This window comes from Mauremys reevesii, linkage group 8, assembly GCF_016161935.1.
Source record: "Mauremys reevesii isolate NIE-2019 linkage group 8, ASM1616193v1, whole genome shotgun sequence".
In the NCBI taxonomy this organism is placed as follows: Eukaryota; Metazoa; Chordata; order Testudines; family Geoemydidae; genus Mauremys; species Mauremys reevesii.
The window spans coordinates 91397478-91418041 of record NC_052630.1 but is presented as its reverse complement, the minus strand read 5'-3'; the positions used below and the strand labels follow the sequence as shown (position 1 = coordinate 91418041).

At 41.6% G+C, this 20564-nt stretch overlaps 1 protein-coding gene across 2 annotated transcripts in view; it reads left to right on the top strand.

Moving 5' to 3' along the window:
- The window catches only part of CACHD1 (cache domain containing 1), a 189310-nt gene that overhangs the window by 82834 nt on the left and 85912 nt on the right, over nucleotides 1-20564 (top strand). For both annotated transcript variants that reach the window (XM_039486225.1, XM_039486226.1), the window contains exon 3: nucleotides 10371-10519. In XM_039486225.1, the coding sequence (XP_039342159.1) occupies nucleotides 10371-10519 (149 nt within the window). The remainder of the gene's footprint in view (nucleotides 1-10370; nucleotides 10520-20564) is intronic.

The following is a 20564-nucleotide window of genomic DNA, read 5'->3' as shown; positions in this document are numbered from 1 at the left end:
GAGTACATTAGCTTTTTCCACATCCTCTGTCACTAGGTTGCCTCCCTCATTCAGTAAGGGGCCTCACTTTCCTTGACTTTCTTCTTGTTGCTAACATACCTGAAGAAACCCTTCTTGTTACTCTTAACATTTCTTGCTAGCTGCAACTCCAAGTGTGATTTGGCCTTCTTGATTTCGCTCCTGAATGCCTGAGCAATATTTTTATACTCCTCCCTGGTCATTTGTCCAGTCTTCCACTTCTTGTAAGCTTCTTTTTTGTGTTTATATCAGCAAGGATCTCACTGTTAAGCCAAGCTGGTTGTCTGCCATATTTACTATTCTTTCGATACATCGGGATGGTTTGTTCCTGCAACCTCAATAAGGATTCTTTAAAATACAGCCAGCTCTCCTGAACTCCTTTCCCCCTCATGTTATTCTCCCAGGGGATCCTGCCCATCAGTTCCCTGAGGGAGTCAGTCTGCTTTTCTGAAGTCCAGGGTCCGTATTTTGCTGCCCTCCTTTCTTCCTTGTGTCAGGATCCTGAACTCGACCATCTCATGGTCACTGCCTCCCAGGTTCCCATCCACTTTTGTTTCCCCTACTAATTCTTCCCTGTTTGTGAGCAGCGGGTCAAGAAGAGCTCTGCCCCTAGTTGGTTCTTCCAGCATTTGCACCAGGAAATTGTCCCCTACACTTTGCAAAAACTTCCTGGATTGTCTGTGCACCGCTGTATTGCTCTCCTAGCAGATATCGGTGTAATTGAATTCCCCCTGAGAACCAGGGCCTGTGATCTAGTAACTTCTGTTAGTTGCCGGAAGAAAGCCCCTGGTCTAGTGGTCTATAGCAGACTCCCACCACGACATCAACCTTGTTGCTCACACTTCTAAACTTAATCCAGAGACTCTCAGGTTTTTCTGCAGTTTCATACTGGAGCACTGACCAGTCATACTGCTCTCTTACATACAATGCAACTCCTCCACCTTTTCTGCCCTGCCTGTCCTTTCTAAACAGTTTATATCCATGCATGATAGTACTCCAGTCATGTGATTTATCCCACCAGGTCTCCATTATTCCAATCACATCATAATTCCTTGACTGTGCCAGGACTTCCAGTTCTCCCTGCTTGTTTCCCAGGTGTCTTGCATTTGTGTATAGGCACTTAAGATAACTTGCTGATTGTCTTGCTTTCTCAGTATGAGGCAGGAGTCCTCCCCTCTTGTGCTCTCCTGCTCGTGCTTCCTTCCGGCATCCCACTTACCTCAGGGCTTTGGTCTCCTTCCCCTGGTGAACCTATTTTAAAGCCCTCCTCACTAGGTTAGCCAGCCTGCTTGCGAAGATGCTTTTCCCTCTCTTCATTAAGTGGAGCCCGTCTCTGCCACATGGGAACTTTTTTTTTTCACAACAGCTGACAATTGAAGTTGATGTATTTTCCTTCTAACATCCAAAATGTGTTCCTTCTTTCTGCCCCCACTGAAGAAATTTCACTAAATAGTAATGTCTTCAATGAGATTGTCTCTTTGAGCCATTTTGACTTCGTACTTCTTTTAAAAATCAGTTATGTTCATGCTTGGTTTTCCATATTGCATTCCAAAATCATTCACTGTGTAAGAATGCAGAACATAAAACTTTTTGTTCTAAAAATCCCAGTAAAGGATATAAATCATGCATGACCCAACCAAAGTAAATTAGATACTGGGTGAAGGTCATGGTCCTTGGGAGAATTTAGTTTTAGGGATCAGATGTCCAGTTTACAGACCAAGTTGGCTTGATGGGGAACAAAAGGAACAAAATAACACATGCACGCAGCATAAAAATCCCAGAGAATCAGTCGTTGAAGCCTTCTTCATTGGAGTTTCAGCTTATGGATTCCTTTGTAGCTGGGGTTCTTGTTCTACATCAGACTGAAGTCTGGCAGTTCTGGCCCCTACATCTGGGAGTTCTTCATCCCTTCTAATCTTCCATTTACTCATTTTCCCTGCAGCTATTTGGGTTTTATAACCCTTTAGATACCCAGGAGGTTTGCAGCTAGCCTGCCGAAATATATACTGTAACTCCTTCTCTAAAGCTGCTCCCGGGCCAGCCTCTCTGGGCTCCTTCCTTTGGCCAGCTGACAGATAATTCAGTTAGGACTCCCCTTTCAAAATTCTTGGATACTCCGTAACTTCATTAACTTTTTCCTTTGACAGGTAAATGTTATATTGTAGCCATCTAAGCTATGGGAAAGGACACCAGGGTGTCTATACCTATGTTTTTCCCTTCTCCATCCAGTGCTAGGACAAGCACCTTTTTATAGAGAGCAGTCCTACACAGCAGTCTCCTTCTTTAGGGGAAATACCTGATGCAAACATGTTACAAAATATATTAATAGCCTTTAATAAATATCAAAGAGCTACTTTGCCCTCACACTAACGATCCAACAAATAAAGGGTTTTTCATCACTTGAAGTATTTCAATCAAGACTGGATATCTGTCTAAAAGGTGTGCTGTAGCTCAGCTAGAAGTTGTAAGTTTGGTGAAAAAATTTCTGGGTGAGGTTCTATTGCCTGTGTTATGCAGGAGTCCGAGCCAAAGGCCAGAAGAGACCACCAGATCATCTAGTGTGACCTCCTGTACATCACAGGCCATCAGCATCACTCGCACACTACACCCAACAACCAGAATTAGACTAAAGTATTACAATCCACAGGAGACTCAATTATTGTGTGTGACAGGCAGAGAATCATAGAATCGTAGCACTGGAAGGGACCTCAAGAGATCATCTAGAGCAGTCCCCTGAACTCACGGCAGGACTAAGTATTAGCTAGACCATTCCTGACAGGTGTTTGTCTAACCTGCTCTTAAAAATCTCCAATGATGGAGATTCCACAACTTCGGTGGGCAATAGGAGGGACTGAGGTTCCTGATTGCCTGAGGTCCCCACAATGGCAAGGAAATGATTAAGTGAGAGAGACCTAGATAATCCTGGCAGGTGACCTGCACCTACATCCTACACAGGAAAAAATAAACAAAAAAACCGAAAGTCACTGCCAGTCTAACATGGGAGAAAATTTCTTCGCAACCCCACATATAGCGATTGGTCAGGCCCTGAGCATGAGAGCAAGAATCAGCCAGAAAGCACCTGAGAGAGAGAGAGAGAATATGCATGATGCCACTTCAGTGCCCTGGTGCATCCCATCCAATGTCCCAGCTCCATCTGTGGCCATCCCTGATGCTTCAGAAGGAGGTTAAAAAAACAGAATACACTTAGGGAGAAAAATCCTTTCTTGATCCCTTGCATGTGGTCAGATAGTGTCAAAGCCAGGGATGGAGCCAAGAGTTGAACCCAGATCTGCCAAGTCCCAATTTAGGGTGTTAGCTCTCTCCTATTTCCACTAATTGTTCTGTTTCTTGTTGCATCAGAGGGAAGACTTCACATGTGTCATATAATGCAAACCATGGTAGCTCACCACCTAGTCCAGAGTGAAGCCCAATCAATTTTTTGGTAGGAAGGAGGGATGAATTCCTGTGTGAATTTAACCCTTTTGCAGTCCACGAGAGAAAGTGTCTGAAGATCATAGTGAAATACGTAGGTTCTTGGGTCTACAAACCAGGAAACTGAAGAAGTTAATCTCAAAACAACTGGGAGGTCAGACTAGATTATCATAGTGGTCCTTCTGGTCCTAAAAATCTATGGATCAGGTTGATGTATTTGTCACTGATGCAGGTCAGATACTGCCTAAAAAGTTCATCTCACACAGTCCAAACCCAAGCAGGAGAAGAATAATGCTGCCATCCACTTCCCCTCAGTTTCTTGTATCAGCACTCCATGTCCATGTAGTCTTGACCTTAAAAAAACTATCAGTCAGTTCTAATGTTCCTCAGCTGAATACCCAAAACATTAACAGGAAAAGCACACCAATGTTTCACTTTAAGATTCTTAATAATAAAAGGGACCTTTTTGTTAGAGGTCCCTTATCAGTCAGATATGATCCAGCGTTGCCTTGGGTGCTTCACTACCAGATCCAGTCTTGATGTGAGTGACAATGGAAAAAGCCGTGAATTTGTTGTAATCGATCTTGTATGTTAGCACATAAATTGGGTTCTAACAAAGGTTAAGTAGCATATTGGGAAGGCAGGCTGATTTTTTTTTCTCTTGCAGTAGACATAGCCCTTTAAAATATTTTAAGGAAAGAGAGAAGAAAATGGTACGTAAAAAAATAAAATAAAAAATCAGTGAGGGTATCAGATGACAGGGCTTTCCTTACACAATTACCGAACAAGTATTCTGTGGTCCTTGTAGGGTGAAAGGAGTGTTTAGCATGCCAACACTTCATATTAATGGTCTAAGTGACAATTTTTACTTAATGCTAAGAGAGAGCCAATTAAAAGGTAGCCAATAATAGGTGTGAAGGTGTCTGCCCTTTCACGTCTCCGGGCGGAGTTCCTCTGGGCCGTGTCCACTGGCTCCCTTGACGCCTTCGAGGAGCAGTGGGCGCTGTCCGGGGTTCTCTGCTCGGTGTCCCCGTCAGGCTCCCTTCTTATGACCCTTTGACCGCACTCCTGTCCCTGTTCATTTATTAGTTGTCCCCCGCGATTAGTGGGTTTCTGAGGTCCTGTAGATCCTCCCCTTAGGCTGGGGGGGGGGATCCATTAGCATTCCCGGAAACCCAGTAGATACTTAAGAGATTGTCTAATGTAACTCTGAAAGATACAGCAGTCATGAATGAGGTTCACTTGCAGATTTCAGTAAGAAATGCATCTCCATGTGTTGTCTAAAGGAATTTGGAGATCAGTGTTTTAGCTAAGTGACATTTTGACTTGAGCATTATCTCCTCAGCTGCTTCCACATCTGTAAAATGAGGATATACTTCCAGTGGTGTTGAGACTTAACGTTTTTAAGGTACATTGATAAAATGAACTATATAAATATTGATGTGATTATAATAATTGTTTTCAGAGTGACTTTCAAGGTACTAGGGCTCCCTTTTAAAATTTTTGGAGTAGACGACAATTGAGCCGCTAGAAAAAGCTTTCAAGGTTTCCTAGTGTGTGTGATCGGATGCTTTGCTAAAAGTACTGAAAGACTGGGAGCCTGAACTGGGCTCTCGTTATTTTAATAAAAGGAGAATTGCTGGCTCTTCATATATTGGTAAAAATAGTTCTCATTTCTCTGAATGATACTGATAACAATCTGAATCTGTAATAGTATCAATTTACAAATAGCTTGAGATGGTTGTGAGCCTGATGTGCTTAACTCAAGCAGAACACAGTGGTCTGCTCTGAGTATGGAGGACAGCAATGGGCCTTTTAAGAATAAAAGGGATACAGAAGAGTAAATATCATTTGAGATGGTCTAGAATACAAGACTTCATAAATCCCCTAGATATCTATGAAGTCATGATGTAAAAAATATTATGACTCATAAGGAATTCAAAAATAAGATATTAAATACATTCTTCAACATACAAGTGAAACTTTCCTGGATGTTAATCCCCTGGTGTAAGTCAGTTATATCATCCATGCTTGTCAAATTCATTGATACATATTTTGAATACAGTCTTTGACATTAAAATTTATTTAACTTTAAGATACAGCCATAAATAAAGTGAATTCAGTAACTTTCCTTTCTCTGAACACCCTCCTAGGGCCCCCCCCCAAAAAGAAGACTTCAGAGATGTAGTGCTTAGAAGTAAAAGGAGCTTTAAAAAGGCTCTAAGGGAATACACAATGAGAAAAATTAAAGTGAAATTCACTGCTTTTGTGATGAAACATTGTCAGTAGAGATGGTGACATTTGAAATGCATTACACATAGGTAGCATCATAACACAAAATGGTGTTATTGTTTAACCTGACTGTTTAAAAAATACCAGGTCATCGTTATTCAGTATCACTTCCATAAGGAAAAGGTGAAAATGTAGAAACATAAGTACTAGATAAAAGTTGAACAGCAAAAAGAAATATAATATTTTAAATTGAGTTGAAGAGGACTGTGACAATAGCTGAAAGGAGGAAGACTATTCCATTTCACAGCAAAGTTCGAGGTTTCAAAATTTGTTTTCATAGTATCTTTGAAATATAAAGCTTGCAGGGACTTGAGAGGTCATCAAGTCTAGTCTCCAGCACTGAGGCAGGACCAAGTAAACCTAGACCAGCCCTGACAGGTGTTTGTCAAAACCGTTCTTAAAAACCTCCAGTGATGGCAATTCCACAAGCTCCTTTGGAAGCCTATTCCAGAGCTTAACTACCCTTGTAATTAGAAAGCTTTTCTTAATATGTAACCTAAATCTCCCTTGCTACAGATTAAGCCCCATTGCTACTTGTCCTGCCTTTAGTGGATATGGAGAACACCATCCTCTTTATAAAAAACTAGGAGTCCTTGTGGCACCTTAGAGATGCATTTATTTGGGCATAAGCTTTTGTGGGCTAGAACCCACTTCACGAAAGCTTATGCCCAAATAAATTTGTTAGTCTGTAAGGTGCCAGAAGGACTCCTTGTTTTTTTTTTGTTTGTTTTGTTTGTTTTTTTTGCTAATACAGACTAACACAGCTACCACAGAAATCTATCCTCTTTATAACAGCCCTTAACCATATTTGAAGACTGTTCTCAGGTCCCCTCCTCAGTCATCTTTTCGGAAGAATAAACATGCCCAGTTTTTTGTAACCTTTCTTCATAGGTAAGGTTTTTCTAAACCTTTTATTGTGTTTGGATTCTCTCAAATTTATCCATATCTTTCCTAAAGTGTGGTGCCTGGAACTGGACAAAGTACTCCAACTGAAGTCTCACCAGGCATGTGTAGAGGGGACACAACGCCCTGTGTCTTACACTCTCCTGTGTTACATCCCCCCCAAAGGAGAGTTATTTTACTTCATTTCATCAAATTGTTGACTCATTCAGTTATGATCCACACTAAACCTCTCAGATCTTTTAGTAGTGCCTATGCTGCTAGCCTGCTTTTTTTTTTTTTGTTGTGCATTTTTTTTTTTTTTTTCTTCCTATTTACTTTTTTTTTCTTTATTGAATTTCATCTTGTTGAATTATGACCAATTCTCTGATTTGTCAAATGGTGACATTTGAAATGCATTACACATAACCATTTTGTGTTATGATGCTATCTAATCCTAACCTCCAAAGTGCTTGCAATCCATCCCAGTTTAGCGTCATCCACAAATTTGATAAGCATACTCTCTACTCCATTATCCAAGTCATTAATGAAAATAGTGAATAGTACCAGAACCAGGACTGACCCCTGCAGAATCCCACTAGATACGTTCTCCCAGTTTGACAGAGAACCATTAATAACTACTTTTTGAGTACAGTTTTTCAATTAGTTATGACCTCACCTTATAGTAATTTCATCTAGAACGCATTTCCTTAGTTTGCTTATGAGAGTGTCATGTGAGACTGTGTCAAAAGCCTTACTAAAATCCAGATATATCACATTTACTTGTTTCCCCTTTGCCCCCTGTCCACTGGGCCAATAACCTCATAATCCCTACCTTTTTTCACAGTTGGTTTGCCCTTGATGCACTTTTTTTGTGTGGGAATCAAATGGGCACAGGTGATGATAAATGCTGTACGTTCTTTACGGCAGGTTTGGTCTTGACATAGTTCTTTCAATCTGTTCGGTTTTGAACATGGAGGATTGTAATCCTGAACAGTAGTGGCGGGTCCAGGCTCATGTACTATGATCTTCTTCCTTCAGCCACTTGGGCTCTAGGACTCTGCATTTTCTGTCTCACACCACACAATGCCCCACTGTGTTAGAAGTTTGTTTGCAAATTGCAGCTTTCTGTGATCTTAGGCAACTCCTTTCTGTGCCTCATCCATAAAGTGCGGGTGACAATACTTGTCAACTACAGGAGGTGTTGAGTAGCTTAGAAAAATGTGTGTGAATAATTTTGAGATCATCTGATGGGAAAGTGTTATATAAGTTACATCAGCTTCTCAGTGGAATCCCTATGTTTGGTGGTACAGACAATTCTTCAAAAAGATTTGTCAGACTTGTAGACTTTGGTGAATGTACAGAGGGATAGTTGCTCATAGGGACGTGGGTTTTATTACCAATTGAATTGCTAACGTAAAAAAGCAAATTATATGACAAAAACTCACTATGTACAGTATTCAGTTAACAAAAAAATAACATTTTTAATTTAAATAAGTGTTTTATGTACTTTTTTCTACATGTGTTTTGTGTAAAAAATTTTGTTACAGTTAGTTGCATCGTCCATTTTTATCAGCTGGCTCAAACCTCTCTGCTACCCATAATTTTTAATAATTAATGAAAGCTTGACCACAGCCATTCAGTTGCCCAAACTGAGAGAGAAATGTTCTGAAGACAGTATTGAAACATGATATTTTAGAAATTTTGGCTTGTATATTTTTTAGGAGGGCTAGGTATTCCAGTGTTACATTTAATATGCTGATGAATACGGTTAATCAAAAGAAAGTTGAAAACAGAACAAGAGAGAACCTACTCAGCTACGTATTATCTGACAATTGAAAGAGCTGTAATAGGGAAGCAATTAGTACTCCTCTGGTGTGGTAGTAATAAATCATTCTACAAAACCAATTAGATATAATTCTACAAGTCATTTCATTTGAGCAGTAGTCTGTTAAAAACTATGTTCCTTGGAGACCTGTAATTGAGCTGTACATTTGATGGAACAATGGAGGCAAATTCATTGCTGTTATCAGTGTGGGCCTTATTATTCCAATAAGAAAGTAAATCATGATGCAATGTTCCGTTAGTAATAGTTAGGAAAGACATTTGTCAGTCCTGGAGATCTGAACTGACCAATTGCATTTCTCAGTGTACAAATTGACTAGTGTTGTCTGGTCATTTCTTTAGCTGAGGTGTTGGAGTTGGAAGGGAGCAAAATGATGTACATATAGTAATTAAAGAACTTTCTTCAGCTCTGAAGATACAGTTAATTAAAATGTGAAGTGAAACATTTTTGAATATTCACTACTGGCAGTAAACTGTTAAAAGATTATTCCCTTTCATTCAGAATGCAAGCTGTAGACTGTAGAGGATATTACCAAGTGTGCCAAACAAACTCATGCTCTTGGGACCTGATCCATTTCCATTGACTTCAGTGGGTTTTGGATCTTCTTCTTAGCATATGTGCAACGTGCCTCAGGTGGCATGTGGCCAGGATTCATCACTGAATTTGGTCTGCTGGTTGGCTCATGAGCTTCCTTGGCCCGGGCTGGGTACTGACAGGGAGTGCAACATGAACACTGATCCAGGCCCCCCTGGGCTGACAGGCTAAAAGCAAATATCCCAGGGAGGTTCCTGTGTGATGTTTACTACATTTCAGGGATATACAGTTTCTTAAATTAGAGAGATGTAAAGAGAATAGCCAAAATTACCAAATAGAGAGTGCCTAAAGTCAAGCTCCTAAATTCAGCAAGAGTCCCTATTTTTTAAGGCACTAAGCACCCACATCTGCCATTGAAATAAGTACAGCTTGAGGTGCTCAGGCTGTTTATTTAGGACCCTAAATATGGATTATGGGGCCAAGCCTTAAGTACTTATGTTTAATAATATTGTTCTGTTTAATTGAATCTCCATCATATTTTCTTTCGGCCTTCTCAGAAAAAATTGTTTGCAATACTTGTGTTAGATGGTAAATGCAGCAGCAGTATCCTTAAGCAGTGCACAAAGGATCTGATCCAACTCTGACTGACAGCAGTGGAAAGACTCTCACTGACTTGAAAGAGAGTTAGATCAGGTCCTATGCTGGAAGATGTGAGGAGTAAAATATGAGAATGAAGTTTGGGTAACTTTCAAAGGCTGAGAGCTATGTACCAGTTTTCATTTAAAACAGTTAAATGAAGGTACTCTGATGCATTACTTTTAAGAGAGACAAGATGAATGAGGGAATATCTTTTATTGGACCAACTTCTGTTGGTGAGAAAGACACACTTTTGAGCTTATACAGAGCTCTCCTTCTGGTCTGCGTCCAATAAAGAAGTTGGTCCAATAAAAGATATTACCCGATCCACCTTGTCTTTCTAATATCATGCGACCAACACAGCTACAACACATCGTTATTTTTAATGCATTTTAAAGTATATTTTTCACAGTGCAAAATTGGTGATTTTTCATGACGTCTGGTTCAGCTAGAGCTAAATTAGCATGGCTGAAAAGGGTGAAATTCTTGGGTATCTGTTGCAAGACAGTAAATATATTTTAGCATTTTGTATCATTGCTTAGTATGGCCATTTTATGACTCACATGATGACTATTTCAACCTGCACAGTGAAAACTAAGTGAGATATTGCATAAAGCCTGGAATTTTTAGCTTTCATGTATGCAGTTTGTTTTTCCTTTAACACTGATTCATTAGCATGGCAGAAGATAGTACAAAGAGTCTTTGATTTAATTTTAAGTATTTTTGTTTTCAGCTGGCAAAAAAAATTCGGGAGAAGTTTAACCGTTACTTGGATGTAGTGAATCGCAATAAGCAAGTAGTGGAAGCTTCATATACTGCTCACCTGACATCACCCCTGACTGCAATCCAAGACTGCTGTACTATTCCACCGTCTATGATGGAGTAAGTATTTAGTGCTAAGATTACTTATGCTTTCAATTAAGTTTTGGGAAAGGAAAGACTGATAGTACAGGAGTAAAGTGCTTGCAATAAAGTCTGTGTTGTCTGCCACTCTTGTGGCCACTGGAAAATGACAAAACAGTAGTCCTGATCCTGCCATTACCAATATTGTTAGGCCACATTGTGTTGCTCTTAATTACATTAAGTAGTCTCTTACTCTTTGAGTAGACCCATTTATTTCAAAGGGATTCATTGTGGAGGACAATACTCTTCAGTGTAGCTATACTGAAGTGAGCGGTAATAATATTGCAGCTCTGGTTTTCTGTGTAACCATTTTCTCTGTAATGAAATCATTGGCTGATTTATTTGGAGTCCCAGCTTCTCTTATTTTACTGGGTGTAAATGACGAAGGAAGTCATTTCTGGCTTGTTGTAAAGTGCACTAGAGAAAGCTCAACTCAGAGATCTTAGATTTTGAAACCCAGACTGGATTAAACAGCCTTTCCGGAAGAGAAGGATAGGTTGGGTTAATGTGTGTTAAAGGCAATTTATGCAAGCTACATTCATTATGTGTCCAACTTTGTAGAGGTATCACAATAACATGTGTTTACTTAGGAATGGAAATATATTAATAAATGTAATTATTCGCTATATTCAGATGTCTGAGCACAGCTATAATCCTGGGCTATGGTATGGTTTCAGGTTTGTTGGAAAATGTAACCTGTTTTGTTTGTATTTATTTGAACTGGAATATGGGCCCCAATCTCAATATGGTTAGGCCCCAGAAGGTTACAAATAAGCCTTTACATCACTGTTCAGTTGTCTGTGTGAAGCAAGTTTGGTGGTTTCAATCCAGTTTCGAGTGGACAGATGCCCACATCAAAATACTAATGCAAGTAATGCTAATTAACGATATTTTGGCAGCCTCAGCAAAGAGGCAAGGATTAGAATAGAACAGAAACTGAGCTACCCTCTCATCTCTTAGAAATGGGCCTGCCAATAAAGAGCACTGCAATTTGCCGTGGGAGATGAGATGGAGGTGGTGTGGGTGAAACTCGTAAGCCCATTGCCCATGTTGCATAGTCTTTGTTAATTAATAGAGGGCATCTATTTTGAAACTTTTCATAGGTTCTAAATTTACTTCAGCTTTGTCCTAACAAAATGAGTTAGCCTAGAAGCAACTTGGAACCTCAAATCTATTGACAGTGTAAAATGTTCATGGATCCAAATTACGAATTCCTCACAGCAAGTGATGTAAAAAAATAAATAAATAGGAGCCACTGCTAATAAAACATAGAAGAAGGAGGTGAGAGTGTTGTATTAAAGATATTCTCTCTGATGCTGATTAGTGGGCAGAATAATACTGAATCAGTTAAGTGGTTCCCAGTTGGTTGTCTGCTCTTGTTTGACAGGGTCATCCAACTAATTCTATGGAGAAGGCCAAACTGAATGTGAAATTATGATCCTGGGGCCAGGATTATTATGCAGAACTATGTAACTACTCTAAATCCACAGCAGATATCCCACAGGTGTCAATGAAAGGTTATACAAAGAAAAGGAGTAAAACATAGATAGCCTTTTATAGAACAAAACTTTGTTTTCATTAGTGTTACTGTATATTAACTGCCTTACTGTCACATTCAGCATCATTCACATCATTCAAAAGTAGTATCTTTACTTTTGTGAACCTTTCTTTCTTTCTTTCTTTCTTTCTTTCTTTCTTTCTTTCTAAAGTGATCAGCAAAGGAATAGTTAACGTTGACATTTAAGGTGGCATTATTGGGTCTTAGGCCTTGGCTACACTTGAAAATTTGCAGTGCTGCAGCAGGGTGTGCAAACACACCCTCTCCAGCGCTGCAAATTGCAGCGCTGCAAAGCGTCAGTGTGGTCAAAGCCCCAGCGCTGGGAGCGCCAGCGCTGTATTCCCCACAGGGAGGTGGAGACGGACAGCGCTGGGAGAGCTCTCCCAACGCTGGCACTTTGACAGCGCTTTGAAGTGCAAGTGTAGCCAAAGCCTTAGAGTTAACACCCCAGTGTGATGAACAGGGAGGTGAAAAAGTTCACAGCTGTCAGAGACATTTGTTTCAGACTGTCTATTTGAAGAGTCAGGAAGACCACTACCTCCATTATGTACTGTGCTATCGACCTATAAGCCCATAAGAGGAGAGGAATTTTGTGGGCCGCAGGGACGTGCTGGCCATCGTTTCCCACGGCTCCCATTGGCCGGGAACGGTGAACCGCGGCCACTGGGAGCTGCGGGGGACCGTGCCTGCGGATGGTCAACGTCAGCAAAATGTCTCGTGGCCCACAATCAGATTACCACAGGTTGCCCACCACTGGTCTAAACACATCACCCCATACTATGAATGCTCCTGCACTGTAGTTATAATTTAGTTATTTATTTTAGGACATCAAGCCGTAAGACCCTCTTAAACAAAGGATATGACACCATTTAATAGTTCACTCTTTGTCTGTACCTGGTGGTAAAAGGGGGAACATAACCCAAGCATCTTGACTAGTGTAAGAGAATTCCAAAGAAATCAAATTATTGAATCAAATTATTACCAGACACCTATAGAAAGCGTAGCCATTTCAGCTCTGTATGTAATCAGAAGCCAAATTGTTAGCATTTATTTTTATAGTCGATTTTCCATATATTTCTCTTCCAACCTTTTGTAATTTCAGTACTGTGGAATTTTGCCAGCGTCTTATGGAAAATTGGAATGAAGTATTGGTAGCAGGCTAGTATGAAAAAACTGATTAATGGAGTAGTGGTTTTTTTGTGTTTGTGCATGAAAGAGGAGGGTTTTATTTTGACAAAGATGATTAAAGTGTGACCGTTTATTGTTGGTATATAGCTTAGCAATCTGAGCATTGGTTTAGAAGTAAAATGTATACATTGCTATTTTGCTTAAGATGAATGAAAACACAAGAGTACAGCAACTGGGTAGTAAAAATAAACCAATAAAAAGAAAATAGAACCAATAAAATTGGAAATTCAACATAAAATAAGCTTGACATTTTAGTTTCTACTTTAATTAAAGTAGTGAGAGATGACAATGAAAACAATGTGGAGTTTATTGCCATTATGTAGAACTGGAGATAAAGCTCATATCATGCAGAGTCCAAATGAACAATATTTATAACTGTGTGAGGAAGTTTGATATGAACAGTTGGTTTTATACAGGCTTCTTAAACCATATCTCTGTGTAATGTTTAGGATTTCTAGAATTGCATCGATATAGGATTCATTGGAAAACTACTACAGATCGCTTTCCAAGACACTGACAAGTAGTAGTTTTGTATTTGTAATTTGTATTTTATTGTACTTGCAATGTAAGTTTGAAAATATATTTGTCATCTGACCCTGCCACCCACTGTGTTCCAAGTGCAGCTGAGGGCTGTTTACATTTAGCAGCAGCAGCAACCCTGCTAATACACAGCTGGCGTTAATGTACCAGAATGGTATGACAGAATTCAAATGATAATTTGTTGGGTGACTGCTGCTGTCGTGTCAGAATGGGGAACCCATAACACTATTTCTTGGACTTGGAGCCCCCAATCTGTACTATTCTATTCTGTATAGATTCTTACACCACACTCATCACTGTAGCATCTGAGTGCTTTCCAGTAGTGCACTAAGCAATGTGACTGACATCCTGTCATGTGTGTGTTCACTCATCCTCTCCCCAGAGGGGAGTGTGTGCAGAGGAATGGTTTTTATTTCAGAATTCTCTTTCTCGCTCTCTCTCACTCTCACACCCCACTTCAAGTCCTTTCACCAAGGCAGAGCAATAAGTGGCTGTTGAGCAGTTTTGGCACCAACTTCTCCATATTCTCTAATTCAGCAAAGCATTTTAGCATATGCTTAAATCCATCCCTATTTAGCAAAGTATTAAAGCATGTGCTGATGTTAGTGGGATTTAATCACGTAAAGTTAAATACACAGTTAAGTGCTTTGCTAAATAGAGATGGACTCCTGAATCAGAGTCACAGAGCATTGTACCTTTCTTCACCAGGCTTTGTGTTTTTCTGCTTCAGGTTCATCTGCTTGCATTCACAGCTGCACTTCAGCAAGGTTTAAATACAGAAGAAATAGCAATATGTAACGGGGGGGATGAAAGCGTTATGCAAGTGCATCCCTTGCAGACCAATTTTTCTGCAGTGGTGTGATTCATAAAGTACTTCAAGCCAGACAGAAATTTGCAGTAGGACTCCCATGGGTGTCTTCTCAAGGCTCAGATAGATCAGATAGATCGAGACTCTGAGAAGGGTCTCTGCCTCCACAGTCTGGTTGCTTCAGACACGAGGTTTTGCATGTCCCAAGTCTGGGCCCTTTGTTAACTCCAAAGCCTAGTGTCACGGAGTGTGGGGGAGTCCGGCCCTGCACCCCTCTTCCTGGGACTCACAGTGACTCTCAGCCAGCCAGTAAAACAGAAGGTTTATTTAGACGACAGGAACACAGTCCAACACAGGTCTTGCAGGCACAGATAACAGGATCCCCCCTGTTAGGTCCATCTTGGCGCCCCAGGAGCCCCACAGCCCCCATTGGGGGATCAGAGCCCTGTCTGTGCTTCCCTTCCTTCCCCAGCCAGCTCCAGTCTGCCCACCCCCTCTGAGGTTACCTGACCCCTTTGTCTCCAACACCTTCAGCCTGCACCTTTGCAGAAGATGGGCCCAGGCCATCAGTTGCTAGGAGACAGAGTGTCAGGCATTCAGGTGCACTGGCCCCTTCCTCTGCAGCAATCACACACCCTGATCCCACCACCTAGATATTAAGAACTGCAGAGGGGGACACTGAGGCACCAACACAGCATTCACAGACCCCAGTAAGAACAGTCCCACTTCGTCACACCTAGTGTACCTCTTGGGGAGATTCAGTCTGTTTCTTAAAGACAAAGTAATATTCTGCCTAGACTGCAGACAGGTACAAATCTACTTTACTTTATCTTTTCTCAAAGAAGCTCAAAGAAGGGCAGTGTGGAAGAAAAAGGCAGCGTTGCCTACGAGAGGACTGCTCTTTCAAAGGAACTTAAAAGTCAACCCCAAGAAGAATTCCCTGTAGTAGGGGTCGCCCTTGTGTAGGGAAAGCACCTGGCAGGCCGGGCCGGTGTGTTTACCTGCCCCGTCCACAGGTCCAGCTGATCGCGGCTCCCACTGGCCACAGTTTGCTACTCTGGGCCAATGGGGCTGCTGGAGGCGGCGGCCAGTAAGTACCTCATTAACAAGCCCCCTTGGATGACCTCTAAAGAACTAGAAATCCTCTTCTTTCCTAGCGATTTTCCAACATTCTAAAATGTTCCTTCTATATGGATCAGTGCTTATTACTCTGTATTGCTGGGGAGGAAAAACTGGTAGTCAAATTATCACTCCCTGCACAAATGAACTCATAAGGTCTGCTTTCTACGGCTGATAGGAGTCAAGATTGAGGTCCTTTTTGAAGGAGCATTCCACTGGTGAGAGAGAGCATGTGATTGGCCAGCCTTTCCCACCTTCCATTACATTTGTCTCTGGGCTTTTTGCAGAGCAGAAAGGGGCTAATGTCAGACAGGGGGTTTGCAAGCTGTCTCAGCTTAGTACAGAAGCAGAAGGTGTGAAAACATGGTATTGGCCAAGGCAGTCCAATGGTAACCAAGTATGTCAGCAGTCAGGAGATCAGAATTACGGATTTGAGCTTGTTCCCTGTTCCAAGGCTTTAAAAGACTGGGAACACTGCCGTGCCAGCACACTGAGCCCTTGGAAGAGAGAGCACATATCACTACTCCAACCAACCAGAAGAATGTTGTGAGAGGCAGATAAATCTGTGCCCAGCCCTTCTCAGCCAGAAGGACAGCTAGCCTGCTGTGTGGTAGAGAAGGCGGAGAGGGGAAAATAGTATGGATCTTTTAATCTCATAACACCTCGTGGGAAAAATTAAGTGTGGGTTTCCACATTAAAGGAGCCTGAAGAATCCATGAAAAACAGATGTCATGCAGGCTCCAGACATAGTTTATGATTGAATTGGGGTGGGTTTTTTTTTTATAAAAACACTGTTTAATTGAATTATGTTGCTCCTTGACTTAATAAAACCCTATTGCGTAAGACTACATCGCCCATTTATAATGCTTAAAACACTCCTCTCCCAAGGAAACACAAATTAAGTAGCTTGGAAACTCTAAGGATGCAAGTTGCCCATTTATCTGTGTGCTGATTTGGCAATCTTGCTTTAATATAACTGCAGCTACTAGTAAATCCCTTCTTGTAGGACCTAGGAAAAAACTTACATGTGAGTTTCTCCCAGAGCAGTGCATCAGAGTGAGGTCATCCCGTTAGTACTGTATATGAAAGGGGCTCAAACACCGTCAACAAAACAGTGGAAATAAGTTAAACATAAAGTGCTGTCAAATGCACAAAGTAAATGAGCTGTAAAAATAGAGAGGGTTTTTTTTGGGGGGTGGGGGCTTGACTTAAGTTCTGATCCTGCAGTTCTTTGCATACAGATTCACCCCGATAGCCACACAGAGCCCCACCGAAGTCAGTAGGGCTCCATACCGGCACAGAGATGCACTCACACGAAATGAACTTGGACATTGGGGCCCAGGGTGTTGTTTATTATACCGAGTACAAAATTCTCAGGCAGAATTTTTTTCAATTGACATCCTTTAAATATTAGTTAAAATTTGGTTAACTTTGTTCCAGGTTTGACATGCTGTCCTGGGTATCAGGGCTGTGTATTTTATAGTCATTTCGGCATATGTTAAATTTAAAATCCTGAACCTGGAATAATTTTGGTTGCCTTCCACTGTATTTCTGTATTGAAAAAGGCAATTAGAACTGAGTGTATATTCTAAATGAGGTCTCATTATGGGCTTGTCTATAAGGACAGTTAGAACTCCAAGCTGGAGGGTAAGTTGACCTCATACTTGCCTGTGGTAGACTTCCATTACATTTGTCTGTGGACTTCTTGTCCATGTGAATCCTGTTCCCATGCTCTTGAAGTACCAGAGTGCACTTTGATCTACTCCTGTTTCAAAGTGGGATAGATCAAAGCACACTATGGAACTTGTAGTGTGCAGTAGCAGGGTTTGCGTGGTCAGCTCATGCAAGGTCGATTTCTTAGGACCAAATCTTCTGGCTTAAGTAAGGGGCCAAGATGCAGCAGAAGCAGCCCACTTTATGGCACACGGGTGTTGTATCAACCAAGCAAGGTACTAACAACTTCAACAAGACTTTATTTTTACAGTGGAAACCTCTGTACCAAGCTGCTGCTGCTGCACCCTCTGTAACTCTCACTCAGCCTCCTCAACTCCTCCCCCCTCCTTCCTGTTTCTTGTCCTTTCAGACTCCCAACAGCCAGTGCTCCCAGTTCTAATAATTACAAGCACATCTAAACACCACAGTGGGAGAGGTAACACAGGGTTGTCTCTGCGTCCGCTTTACACCATGAAGCACAGTTTCACAATAGACCTGAGGATGGGAGGTTGTGGCTTGTTAACTGACAGTTACATGGATCCAGTAGCCCAGCACTGCAGGGGCTGCCTAGAAGGCCATGGATGCTACTTCAGCCTCAGCTTGCACAGATGCTTAGGGAGGAGAGTTTTGATTAGCACAAACCATTTACGGTGATGGTCTATGCAACATTTTGGAATGACTGGGAACAAGCCACCCAGCCCAGGTTGACAGACTTGGGCTAACGGGACTCGCACAAGGGCTCTAAAATAGCTGTGTAGCCAGCACTTTAAAGTTGCGAATCAGGTTGGAGTTCAGGATCTGATGCCCACCCTCCTCCCTGGGCTTTAGCTTCCATTGATTTCAAGGACTAAAGATGTATTGCCTAGCTATATTTCAGGTCTCCAGGGAGACGTACGGCTTCTTGCATGATTGGGTCCAAAGACAGTGGCAGTCATGTTCTGCACTAGCTGATTCTTTTGAGTGGTCTTCAGAGGTAGCCTCTTTATAGGCCCCATTTCAACAAAGTATTTATGCCTGTGAGTAGTCCCACTGACACTTAGGGTATGCCTACACTGCAAAAAAAACACCAGAAACATGGCAATCGGTCTTAGAGCCTGGGTCAGCTGACTCAGGCACGCGCTATGGCAGGGGTTCTCAAACTGGGGGTCGGGACCCCTCAAGGGGTCATGAGGTTATTACATGAGGGGGTTGCGAGCACTAGCCTGCACCCCAAACCCCGCTTTGCCTCCAGCATTTATAACAGTGTTAAATATAAAAAAGTATTTTTTAATTTATACGGGGAGGTCACACTCGGAGGCTTGCTGTGTGAAAGGGGTCACCAATACAAAAGTCTGAGAACCCCTGCACTATGGTGCTATAAATAGCACTGTAGGCATAAGGGCCCAGACTGGAGCCTGGACTCTGAAACCCAGAGTTGGGGTGTCGGTCTCGAAACCCGAGCCCAAATGTCTGTACGGCTCTTTTCAGCACCGTTGTGCGAGCCAATTGACCTGACCTGGTTCTCTGAGGCTCGCGGCTGCAGGTCTGTTTTTTGCAGTGTAGAGATAAGTACCTTGGGGCCACAGAACACAATGCAGTAGTGCAGTCTGGGGATCACAAAGCCATGGATAACTGCAGCAAGAGTTATTTCAGAAAGAAGAGATCCCAACCTCTTACCCAAATGTATGTGTGGGGTAACATGAAGGAGCTAGTTCTGCTGCTGCCTGTTCCATCCTTGTCCTGAAGACAGGACTCCATTTCCAGGGGCTTATCAGTTTCTTAATCTTCGTAAGAGCTACCATTCACTCAAGAAAAGAAGAGGCAGAGAACTGACTTCCTGCTAGATAGAGACAAAATTATCTCTAACCCAATCTGGGGTTCCCCTCTCCCTCCTCCAGGCTTTAAAAACCCCTCCCCAGGCAATCCTGTATCCATGGCATTTTGCAAGAGGCCGCAGTGGGTCATCCCTGAGAGCACTGAGGAACTTATTTGCATGTGTGTATGGCATATGCATGCACTTGAACACATGTGCAGACCCCTCCCTCTGCCCGGGAAAAATAAGTTTAAATACTAATTTTTATATAAAATTATTTTAGGAGTCTCCAAAAATCTTTATTTAAAGTACTCTGTGATGGTATTTGTTTCATGTTAAGAGTACGCAACTTTTCCCTGTATTTAGCTGACATCGTTTACACACCTTTGGGGCTACTTGAGGTCTGTTTTCTGTGCTTTAGTCTGCACTGCTGATAAGTTTATGGAATGCTTTTATCGGTCTCAATTTGTGAAAAGATAGAATGGAGTAATACTTATCAGTGTGACATATTACTTGTCAACTTTGCAGTACATCCATTAGTGTAGCTGTTTAAATAAGTAAACCCACAAACTTGTTTTTGAAGATCATTTACTTTATGAATGTGATAGTTCCTTCAGAAGTGGGCTGGGCTTTTCTCCTTTTTAAACAGGTGGTTAAATATTTGCTAATGCTGTTCAATTTTATCACAGCTCTTGCTTTGTTTATCCTTTCTCTCATGAGCAGTTAAGTGGGAGATAAGGGGAATCCCACCAATTCCTTTAAAATGTATTGCTCTAGTTAGTATTTAAAGTGCTGCACTTCCAAAAGAGAACTGGATTGGACCCTACTAAAGGAAATGTAAACTGTGTTGGCTAGAGCTGACCAGACTAACAAAGATGGCTGTGGGTGTTCAGGGAATCTGGAAGGCTTTTGTAGTGTGAGCCTTAGAGTTACATGTAGAAAAACAGACTTTCAAATTAATGGGCATTGAGGAACTGGCTGTCTTGGAATGTAACTTTTCCTTTGTGGGAGGAAGTGTGCCTGTGCTTCAAGCTAGAGGGGGGTTTGCTACAGCAGCTTGTGTCAATATATGCACTGCTGTGTTGCAGTATTTCTCCCAAGCACATGACTCAGATAATTTACCTTCTTTTTTTGTGACCCAAAGCATGCTCCTCCTCTTTCAGGTACTGCTTGAAGTCAATGATACTACTCATATGTTTAAAGTTAGGCACTTACTTACGTGCCTTGCTGAATTGGGGCCTCCATCAGTAGATTTGCCTGTGAGGCCATTTTCACTTAACTTGAAAAAAACAAAATCAAAACCATT